Source organism: Octopus bimaculoides, chromosome 3 (genome assembly GCF_001194135.2).
Source record: "Octopus bimaculoides isolate UCB-OBI-ISO-001 chromosome 3, ASM119413v2, whole genome shotgun sequence".
Taxonomy (NCBI): Eukaryota; Metazoa; Mollusca; class Cephalopoda; order Octopoda; family Octopodidae; genus Octopus; species Octopus bimaculoides.
In genome coordinates, this window is record NC_068983.1 from 131,432,679 (window position 1) to 131,444,328 (window position 11,650).

The 11,650-nt window shown below is 35.3% G+C and overlaps 1 protein-coding gene across 1 annotated transcript in view; it reads right to left on the reverse strand.

Annotated features, from left to right (window-relative positions):
• Positions 1-1,901: 1,901 nt before the first annotated feature.
• The window catches only part of LOC106867330 (katanin p60 ATPase-containing subunit A-like 2), a 47,599-nt gene continuing 37,850 nt past the window's right edge, over positions 1,902-11,650 (reverse strand). Inside the window, exons 9-15 of the mRNA XM_014912171.2 lie at positions 11,545-11,608; positions 9,337-9,455; positions 8,003-8,100; positions 6,903-7,010; positions 4,588-4,756; positions 3,597-3,699; positions 1,902-2,115 (exon numbers count right to left, since the gene is read on the reverse strand). Of these exons, the coding sequence (XP_014767657.1) occupies positions 1,982-2,115; positions 3,597-3,699; positions 4,588-4,756; positions 6,903-7,010; positions 8,003-8,100; positions 9,337-9,455; positions 11,545-11,608 (795 nt within the window). The 3' untranslated portion in view covers positions 1,902-1,981. The remainder of the gene's footprint in view (positions 2,116-3,596; positions 3,700-4,587; positions 4,757-6,902; positions 7,011-8,002; positions 8,101-9,336; positions 9,456-11,544; positions 11,609-11,650) is intronic.

The window sequence follows — 11,650 nt, forward strand, 5'->3', positions numbered from 1 at the left end:
CTCGGTAGGTAGATAGTAGCAGATCTGAAGAAATATTTAATGAGGGATGTTGGTTCTAGATTTTGATTGTTTAAGCAGCAGTAGCTGAGGAAGGAGACAGTGAAGAAGAAGAAGAAGATGGGAGTGGTATGACAGTAGTAGACTGTTGGTAGAGTCTTCTTAAATGGTCAAGTGACCTAAAAGTGACCTGTTCTGGTTATAGCAGTAGTGATTGAAATTGTTCTGAATAAATTCATGGGTAGTGACTGTTCTGAATAAATCGTTTTTAATATTTGCGTGGGTGTTATTCAAAGGCCCTTGTAGTAGTGTTATCTGTAGTGGGAGCATTCAAAAGGGGTTTATATTTTGCGACAAAATATAACTCTTTGCTAATGTGCGGATTATAGGTTGCATTGTTCCTAAAATTAATAGAGAGGAAAAATTCTGAAGTTGGGTTGTTCGTTAGTGGCGTAAATGTCAATGTGTTCGCTAAATGCTATTTTTGTATTACCAAATTTTAATCTGGGATCTATGTAGAGTCATCCTTTGGCATAGACTATTTGTTACTTTCTGGTTATCTCACATCATTAAAAAATTGCCATTAAAAACTTGGGTTATCTCCCCACTAAAAAGTTGAGTTTATGTAGTGACAAGAGAATGGATTAAAAGAGGTAGATCCTTTTGATTCAATACTACAACACATTGTTGGCTTTTGGCCTCGTGTCTGTGTTTGTCCCCTCAACATCGCTTGACAACCGATGCTGGTGTGTTTATGTCCCCGTAACTTAGTGGTTTGGCAAAAGAGACTGATAGGATGAGTACTAGTCGATTTGCTAGACTAAAGGCGGTGCTCCAGCATGGCCACAGTCAAATGACTGAAACAAGTAAAAGAGATTCAAAAGATGCTTGATTTTTTCAGTCTTCATGTTTATTAATTTTTTCAGATTTATATGATTTGTTATGAAAATATTATCAGATTCAATAAGATGTCTAATCTTTTCACTTTGCATGTTTATTAATCTTTTTAATTTTTTTTTTTTGAGGGTTAAACAATTTTTTAGTTGGGGGGAGATAATCCAAATTTTAATGGGGGGAGGGTGAGATAACCAAACAGTACCGACTGTTTTTGAACACACACATAAATATTCTGCCTATATGACTGTGCACACCTTTCAATGCGATGTATGCCAAAAGGTTAGCAAATTTAATGGAGGCCTCAAAACACATTTTAAGATCAACAAAGATCAGAACTTAACCCTTTGATAATCACCTAATATTGTCTGAGAGTGCAAATAAGTTTGTCCCATCAAGGTGCCTCAATTTAAGTACCTAATTCAACGGCATCTAAATTACATTTGATATATATATATATATATATATATACATATATCAAAATAAGCAACAAGGATATCCAAAGTTAATGCAGTATGCTCGTTTCATGTGACTCCATTTAATTAAGCAATGTGAACATTACATCAAATGTAAAATGCAGAGCAATCCTCAGCTGCACAAAGATATAGAAATCTAATGAAATTACATTTCAACAGAAGGACATACTTTTATAACAACATTTAAAGTCTCCAAGTAGAAAGGAAGAATACAAAAATGGATTTTGACTTAGCCAGACCATACAGGCTAGTTACATGAAATGATCGTACTGCATTAACTTTAGATATCCTTGTTGCTTATTTTGATTTTAATCACCTTATTTTGAAACTGTATGGATAATACCATACTTATTTCTGGTGCCTAAACTTAAGTACCATATTCACCTGAATCTAAATTTTATATATACATATAGATAGATAGATAGATACATAATCACATACATACATGTATACATACATACATGCATACATTCATGCATATATACATATTTCTACTCAATAATATAAATTTCATCGCACAGCTTTTTTAACATTTTATTGATAGAAAAGAAAAGTGTATAAAATAGAAACAAATAAATATATGAATAATAGATTAAAATCTAATAAATAAGATTTTATACAGATTCAAACTCCTTTTGCCAGGCAGCATATTGGTCCACCAGTCCCCTAGCAGAAGGTTTGGTTCGTTCCAATGCCATCTCGACATCATAGGTTGTCAGTGTGTCTAGTTGTATATTCAATTCCTTATCTACAAAATACACAAACAAACAATGATGATGATGATTGATGAAATAATAATAATAATAATAATAATCCTTTCTACTAAAGGCATACAGCCTTAAATTTGAAGGGGAGGAGCTAATTGATTACATCGAACCCAGTGTTTTACTGGTACTTAATTTATCGACCCTGAAAGGATGAAAGGCAAATTCAATCTCGGTGGAATTTGAACTCAGAACATAAAGACGGATGAAATGCCACTAAGCATTTTGCCTGGCATGCTAATGATTCTACCAGCTTGGCTTGATAATAATAATAATAATAATAATAATAATAATACACAGATTTCCTTGTCAGTTGCTTGACCTTAACCAGTTGAGCGTGTCCCTTAGTGGCTGATGATATGTGCATCTGTGAACATGAGCAGAAGTAGTTGTGGAGCATTATAGCCATGTGCTGAGAGGAATTTTTTGGGGTTTGAATAATTCATCTCTGGAAACATGGCTGTTTTCTTCATTATCCTTACACAAACCTTATTCAGGGACCCTTTGAGCAGGAAGGGCTGCTCAACCAGCAAAAAATTCTAACTAGGCCCAACCTGCAAGGTCATGCACTGTCTATCTTGATATAAGGTCACCATGATTTGCACATGTGGTTGTGATGCATGTGCTTGATGTACCCTTATTAGTCAGGTATTCATGATGGGAAAATTGGGCTTCATATATTTGTACCCCAATGTCACTTTAATAGCAAGTGCTGCTCTCTCACTCAATAATAATAATAATAATGAGTATATTGGGCTTTGTATATTTGTACCCCTGTGTCACTTTGATGACATGCATTGTTCTCTCAGAATTTGGTGGGATGGAGTTAATTGATTAAATTAACCCCCAGTGCTCAACTAGTACTTATGTTATTGGCTTTGAAAGGATAAAAGGCAAATTTAGCCTTGAAAAATGTGCCAAAGCAATGCTGAAAAGAGGAAAACTAATTAAGAGTAGCAACATTACGCTAGATAAAGCAAATGAAATAAGAGAATTACCATTCTCGCCACATACATCCGCCTTTCAACAAAATTGCTGGTGGGCAGCACTTCGCTCTTTACCCTCACTTTCCTTTTCAAGTGAAACTTGAAAAAGCTGATGAATGCTTGACCAAAGAGGAAATTATAATGATAAACAGAAAAAACAGGGTAAGCAGGGATGGAGTGCTTCTGATCATACTGCTGACCATGGGCTACCCAACATTAACAACAACAACACTGGTAATACACACATTCAATCAGCTAGAATTAGAAGCTAAATCACATCTTAAATTACATCCAACTATCTTCAGAAAAGGAAGAGCAGACATAAATATGCAAAAAAAAAGTAAGGTGGTTACTGCTTAAATGTCTTTAACCACGAGTCTGTTTAAGTCAGGTGTGACTGGGACTACACAACAACAACAACACCAACAACAGCAGCAGGAATGCTGAATATTAGAATATTATAAACAATAAGTGCTGACCTGCTGTATTATTCTCTAGGATGTCAAATATTTTCCTCATTGGTCTCATGGCAGCTTCTTTACAGACAAGTTTGATATCAGATCCAGAATAGCCTTCAGTTTTCTGAGAAAATAATGATAGATTTTGTATATAGATTTTAAAAATGTAAATATAACTCAGACTGAGTTCTTGATATAATTTAAATGGAAGGTTCTCTTCTTGTCATCAAAACAAGAGCAATTCTTTGGATGAAAATTAACTTAATCAACTTGAGAAATTAACTCTCAATTTCTTAAAACAACCTCCCCATTTCTTGAGAGTCTTTAAGAATTATTGAAAGTGAAATTTTGGTTAAGTTAAAATTTATTGCAAACAACATCCTATACACAATTTCTCAATCAATCAATACATAGATGCAAATACACACATAAATGCATACTACACACACACACATACACACACTTGGTTGAGTCAAAAGTTTTTTCAGATTTCCATGATTTTTGGCAATTTATATCTCCATGGTATATCATTAATTTGGTACAACTTGTTCAATTGTTGGTGAATTGTTTATTCGTTATTTTCATTTATAGCACCATCATCGTCATCAACATCATCTAATGTCTGTTTTTCATGCTGGTATTGGTTGGACACACACACACACATGTACATATTGTCACACACAAACATATGCATACATGAAGGCGGTGAGCTGGCAGAAACATTAGCACACTGGGCGAAATGCTTAGTGGTATTTCGTCTGCCTCTACACTCTGAGTTCAAATTTCGCCGAGGTCAACTTTGCCATGTATCCTTTTGGGGTTGATTAAATAAGTACCAGTTATGCACTGGGGTTGATATAATCGACTTCATCCGTTTGTCTGTCCTTGTTTGTCTCATTGTGAGCAGTAAAGAAATAACAAACATATGCATACATATATATGTATGTACAGAATAGAACAATTTACAAGTAATGAGAATATAGAACTCAAGAAAGAACTCAATCATTCATACCTGTGCCAATAAATCGTAGTCCAGATCAGTGCAAAGTTTAGGTCCTCCTTCATCTGAAGTAACAACGTTTGGGAGAAACAGGTTAAACATGGCCTGACGTGCTTCTTTCTTTGGTAAACCAACAAGGATACGTTTCTCTAGACGCCGTAACATGGCATTGTCCAACTCCCTAAAATGAAAGGTGATGTTATAAGGATTTCAAGGTCCCGGTTAGAATGAAGTAGTTTATGGTATGCAAGTATTCAGTGAAATTACTAGGTTTGCTCCACAGATCTGTTGCTCTGTCAAATACATATTGTCTTGATGATGCTTGATACCAAGATCTACACATTCAATAAATGTTGTGTCAACTTGATTATTGATAAAAGTGACAAACAGAAGAAGCAATAAATCTTGGTGCACAGAATACAAAGTTTCAAAAATTGAGAGAACAAACACTCTTTTGAATTTTTCAGACATAACTGGCTGATACACTGGGTTCTACTTTGAGCCCATACATCTAATGGGGACAGTTCCTCAACATCATCATCATTTAGAGTTCATTTTTCATGTTAGCATGACTGGAGCTGGTAAGCTGGAGAGCTGCACCAGGCTCCAGTCTGTTTTGACTTGGTTTCTAAGGTTGGATGCCCTTCCTTACACCAAACTGTATATGATTACAGGTAATAAAACAAAAAGGTGCGAAGTTTCTACCTGGATTGATCATCAAACTAGCTTGAACAAAGGAGGTGTAGAATAGGGATTTTTTAATGACAGAAGATTGTTTCAGAGGCTGATGCTACTGCAGCAGCATTCGTGTGGCTGGTGTAAGACGGATGTGTCATGAAAATGAGCCTACAGTACTGCAGAGTATAAGAGTTGACCAAATGTTGAGCTAAGTCCACCCTCACACTCTTTTATAACATTATAATAACTTCTATTAATGTAATACTTTAGTATACAGATTACTCAGTCAAATGTAATGCTTATTTATTCACATTCTTTTGAATTAATCATGCATTATCTCACAGCTTTCAGGTTTTGATGATATGAATGTTTATTTTTAAAATAACATTGTAGAGTTGGTGTGAGAGGTCGGATCGGACCGATTGGAACATAAAACAGATAGGAGGTTTTGGCCATATATGACTGCTTTAAATGCTAACTGGTTAAATATTGTTGACTGTTTACCTCTTCTCCTAAAACTACTTGATACTCATCTCTTCTCCTATTGTCACCCCTATTGTCTTCCAAACTACAATTATATTATTTGGAAACTGTCTTAATTTTGTTTTACCTTCAACTAACTTCACTGAGACTTCCTTATTGCACAATGCTCAAGGGATTCAAAATATGATAGGGATGCTGTATCACCACTTTGGACTAAGTAGTTTCTATACAGTCAAAATCTGCAAGACATAGCAACCAAGTCTTCCTTAAATCACACTCTATCACTGACCTGACTATCATGGCAACTGGTAACACAGATTATTCTATTACAACTATTCTGCCCCAGTATTTTGTCAAAGGGTCGCATTCTCTCTACCTGTCACCAGTCAAAGAGACCCTAAAACAGTGGTCTTCAACCAGGGTCAATATGACCCTTGGGTGGCCATATAAGATTTCTTTATTAAAATTTATCTGCAGCAAAATTGGTTTTACTTTTACAACACACAAAATATTTTAACAATTTCTTTTATACATTTCCTAATAATATTTAATTATAAAAATATTATAGAATTTTTTTAAACATCAAAGGGATAGGTGGGTCTGTCTGAGTAAAACAGAAATCAAAGGGGTCCATAAGTAAAAATTGGTTGAGAAACACTGCCCTAAAAAGTATCATGGTTGCTGCTCACCCCACTCTGAGTAAAGAGTGAAAACATTATTGGTTTCAGTGGAAGTATATCTAGTGTGGTTACATGAAATAGATGCAACAACTGCATATAAAATCTAGGTTCAAACTCATCTAACTACAAGTTTGATACCATCTCCTGAGGGGTTGCTTTCTGTTTTTTAACATAAACTATATATTAGGTAGTCAGATAAATTCCTTAGTTTTTTTCTTTCATATATCCTAATTTTTACCAATGTTATTTGAATAAACATGAAAAATATTATTGTTGCATTTCATAGTTTTTGTAGTTCTATTCTTCCTCAAAAATTTTGTTAATTGTTTTGAAATTTTGTATAAATTTTACTTCTTTTCAGCCTCGTAATGATGGAGTGCCAAGTAGTCAAAAGAACCAGAAGAAAAAAAAAAAAAAAAAAAAAAAAAAAAAAAAAAGAAAACAAATGAATTCATCTGACAACCCCAAAAATAAGAAGTAGCTGACCAGGGAAGGTTTGATGCTGTCAGAAGAAAAACAAGTTCATCAGTCTTTGCTAAACCATCCATTTGAACCAACAATTCTGTCTTCATCCTTCTGCTTCCTTCATGTTCTCTGTAATTACAGCAATTACATAATATCATTAGTTAATGGTATCACAGCTTCATTAAGCTTTTTTTTTTTTAATCACATAATTTCTCAGTGTGTACTTATTGCTTGATATTATACTTAATTATATTCCTCTGATAAATTATTTCATGGTATCTTTCTCAATCATTCTCTTTTTCAATGTCTCTAACATTCTCTCACATTAACACATATTCTAGCTATCTTTATGGGTGTATATATGCATGTGTGTGTGTAATTGGATGGGTGCATGCGTGTGTGTGTGTGTGCATGTGTGTGTGCTTGTGTGTGCTGCTATGGTCATGTGATACATAGGAAGTATGATAGCTGAGAGAAGTGTCAAGTAGAGCAAGTGAAAGGAGTCAATGTAAGGAGTCTCCAGAAAACATAGGACAAACTGGTTAAAACTGATCACAAGAAACCAATATTTGTGAAGGAGACGACAATGGAATAAATGAAGAGTAAAGGCACTGCTCTAGAGCAGACATGTGCAATGCATATCACTATGAAAAAATGAATTGTTAACGATGATGATGTTGAAGATGTATGTTAAGAAATGTGTCAATATGTTGAAGTTTGTGCTAGCTAAACAACAAACAATTACACTCATTATAAATTGTTATATTTGTGACTGACACACAGATTACTATTCAGGGAGTCCACAAAATTCATGAAGAAAACTTCATGAGCAAACAATTATAAATTTATTTTTAATTACATTATGAAATAACATAGTAAACCTCATTTTTCATCCACAGGTGAGTGAAAGCTTTGGCATGCTCCTGCCAGTTTATCTCTGCTGTTTCTAGGCTCATATGCCCATGCTGGTCAATTGTATGTAAGGTATTGCTCACCTATGGTCACTGATTATCTCTGGTCAATGGCACCAACATTGTAACTTCAACTCAACAATACATAATAAGCCTTATAATGCTGAATAAACCCTCTAATTCTGAAGTACTGAATAATGCAGAACTTACACTCCTTGACCATTTGATCCACGCTGACTCATGAGCGAGTCCAGTTCATCAAGAAAGATTGTTGAGGGGGCATGGAATCGTGCCAGTTCAAATAAAACCTTTAATGGAAAGAAAATGAAACAAGTAAAATTAGAAGAAATACACAATATAAATAAGATAGATAAGGGTTTCTATCAACAATAATTATTATACTCACCATTTTCATCAGTTGTTTAGTTATGATCTTCACTGCCATATTTATTGGCTGAATGAAATCATCAAAAGAATCACCACAGATGGTTGAGTGAGTAGGGTAGTGGATTTGCAACCATGTGGTTGACAATTCATGTCAGTTCAAGCAATAACATGCTTGGTGGTGGTGATGGTGGTGGTGGTGGTGGTGGCAGAGGCAGTTGTGGCTATGGCAGTGGCGGCACTGTTGTGGTTCTTGTTGCTTAGCCCCAGGTCAACTCTAATTTAAGATACCTACGATCAAAGGTAGTTCAGCTACCTACTGTAAGCTAAGACATTTTATTCACCAGAACCAAGTTCTGCTGGGACTAAGTTGTTGCCATTGTTGTTGTTGTTGTTTTGCCCAGGTTAACTCCAATCAAAACATTCAGGCCATCACAGTCTCACTGTTTTAGGGGAATTAAGGATTACATTAAATAATATTTCCTTTATTCTTTTTAAGAAGTTAGGTATAATGTGATTGGCGGGGAATTTGTTTGCTATTTGTAGTAGATCAAATGGCTATATACAACTTCTATCATTAAAATATTCACATGTGTAAACAATAATATTCTTGCAAGGTCCTACTTTTAAGTAAATACCCCAAGAATATAAGTTAATGGCGTAAGCAGTGGCAGCACTGTGACTACAATCATCATTGTCAGCATCATCATAATCACCACCGCCGCCGCTGCTGCCTTTCATCCTTTTGGAATCGATAAAATAAGTACCTGTTGAACAGTGGGGGTCAATGTAACTGACTAGCCCCTTCTCCCAAAGTTTCAGGCCTTGTGCCTTTGGTAGAAAAGATTATTATTATCATTATTATTATTATTATTATGATGATTATTATTATTAAGGTAGTGAGCTATCAGAGTCGTCAACATGGAACAAAATGCTTAGCAGCATTTCATTTGGCTTTGTGTCATGAGTTCAAATTCTACAGAGGTCAACACTACCTTTCACCCTTTCAAGGTCGACAAAATAAGTACCAATTGTGTACTATATAAGGGTCATAACACTAGGTGGACTCAACCATTCAGTAAATAGAAATCAGTATAAATGAGTTCCAGACTAAATCCTGGAGTTGGTATCAATAAAATAGAGAAGATTATGAGACTTACCCTGACAAGTTTCTCTGAATCCCCACGCCACTTGCTGACTATACTGGAGGCAGATATATTAAAGAATGTTGTGTTACACTCTGTAGCAACAGCTTTGGCCAACAATGTTTTACCAGTTCCTGAAATATGGACATTGAAGAGAAAATAGTCTAAGCAGCAGTAGCAGCAACCAGGGGTTTTCAAACTTTTTGACTTGCGGACCCCTTTATATTTCAGGCTTATATTAAACGCTTATGAAATTTATACATAAATATTTGCTTAAAATAACATATATTTTTACATTTATTTATTTAACAGTATTTAACAAATAGGTTTATTGTCAATTAAAAGATTTCGATTAAAGAACATATATAAAATCAAATTGCCCATAAAAAGTATTTGCTGTCCACGGACCTACTGTCTTGTCCTTGCGGATCACAGTTTGAAAACCCCTGGCAGCAACAACAACACTAACAGCATAGCAATGACAATAACAACAACAACAACAATAACAAGGCCAGTAATTTCAGGCAGGACGTAAGCCGATTACATCAACTTATTTTATTGTCCTCAAAAGGAGGAAAGGGAGATAAAATCAAGTTTGGCAGAATTTGAACTCAGAACGTAAAGATGGGGCAAAATGCTGTTAAACATTTTGCCCACCATGCTCAGCAACAACAATAGCAACAACGATAACAACAGCTTTAGTACATTTGGTCTAAACCACAACACATCTATAATTTTCCCACTTCCAAAGACCGAGATGTGTCCAAACCATGAGTTTTTGTTTGTTCCCGGCATCATAGACCATAAACTCGAATTCAAGTATTTCCATTACTTTCTGTCATCAAAAAGCAATCCCAGTTTCCACAGAACCTACAGTTTTGCTTAATAAATATGGAATCATTATTTGATAAGTGGGAGACTACATGTTGCGGTGGTGGATTCTCTGCTGAATTTTAGGAAGATAGATCTTACCTATATCAATTCTCCATTCAACCTTCCTAGGCTGTTGTTATTATTTTAGCCCTAGGCCAACATGGATGTAGTGGACATATGATCACAAATATTCCAGCCATGACTGTCACACAATTATATAAAGACACAGTATATTCTTTTACTCTTTTATACTCTTTTACTTGTTTCAGTCATTTGACTGTGGCCATGCTGGAGCTCCGCCTTTAGTCGAGCAAATCGACCCCAGGACATATTCTTTCTAAGCCTAGTACTTATTCTATTGGTCTCTTTTGCCGAACCGCTAAGTTACGAGGACGTAAACATACCACCATCGGTTGTCAAGCGATGTTGGGGGGACAAACACAGACGCACAAACACACACACACACACACACACACACACACACACATATATATATATATATATATATATGACAAGCTTCTTTCAGTTTCCGTCTACCAAATGCACTCACAAGGCTTTGGTCGGCCCGAGGCTATAGCAGAAGACACTTGCCCAAAGTGCCACACAGTGGGACTGAACCCGGAACCATGTGGTTGGTAAGCAAGCTACTTCCCACACAGCCACTCCTGCTAATGTATACAAAGATACATTATCAGCCTCCAGTTTCCTGCCATAAAGCAAAAAATGTGAAATAAAGTAACACTTAGTCTGAATGATAGTCACAGGTAACATTTCCAAATGATGACATACCTGTTCAAAGGACTGCAATGGGAGATTCTTTTTTCCTTGTGTCAAATGAATGTATTAAATTTTTTTGCTGTTGACACAGATTATCACAGCTATGCGGTTGTTCAGTCAGCGAGAAATAGCAATCACATTTCTTTCAAATAACACTCTACAGTTGGAAATTAGAATCTCTTAGATAATGTAGTCTTAGATAAATTATGTTTGAACACATGACTGGATAGTCATGACTGGAGTGTCACTGCTCATAAATTTGCTTGGTTGGGATTGACCTAAAGCTAAACAATAATAATGCAAGAGAAATTCAGCAAACAAAAAGAATCTCTTTGCAGTCACTTGATATGCTTGAAATAGTAACCGGATCACACTCAAATTACACTCAACACCCTTCAATAAGGAATGAGATACTGGATAATGTTATTCTACATATAACATGTCGAGAAACTAAAGACAAAAATAGCACTGAGCACTGGTCTAATGAAACAGGGCTGACCTGGGGTTAAATAGCAACAACAAATTAATAGCAACTGTAAGTTTTATCAGTAATGGGAAGTGAAATTATTTTACCTGGAGGTCCATACAGTAGTAACCCTTTCCAAGGAGACAAGATTCCTTTAAATAGTGATGGATACTGAAATATAAATACATAGATAATTAGAAGAGTATATATATA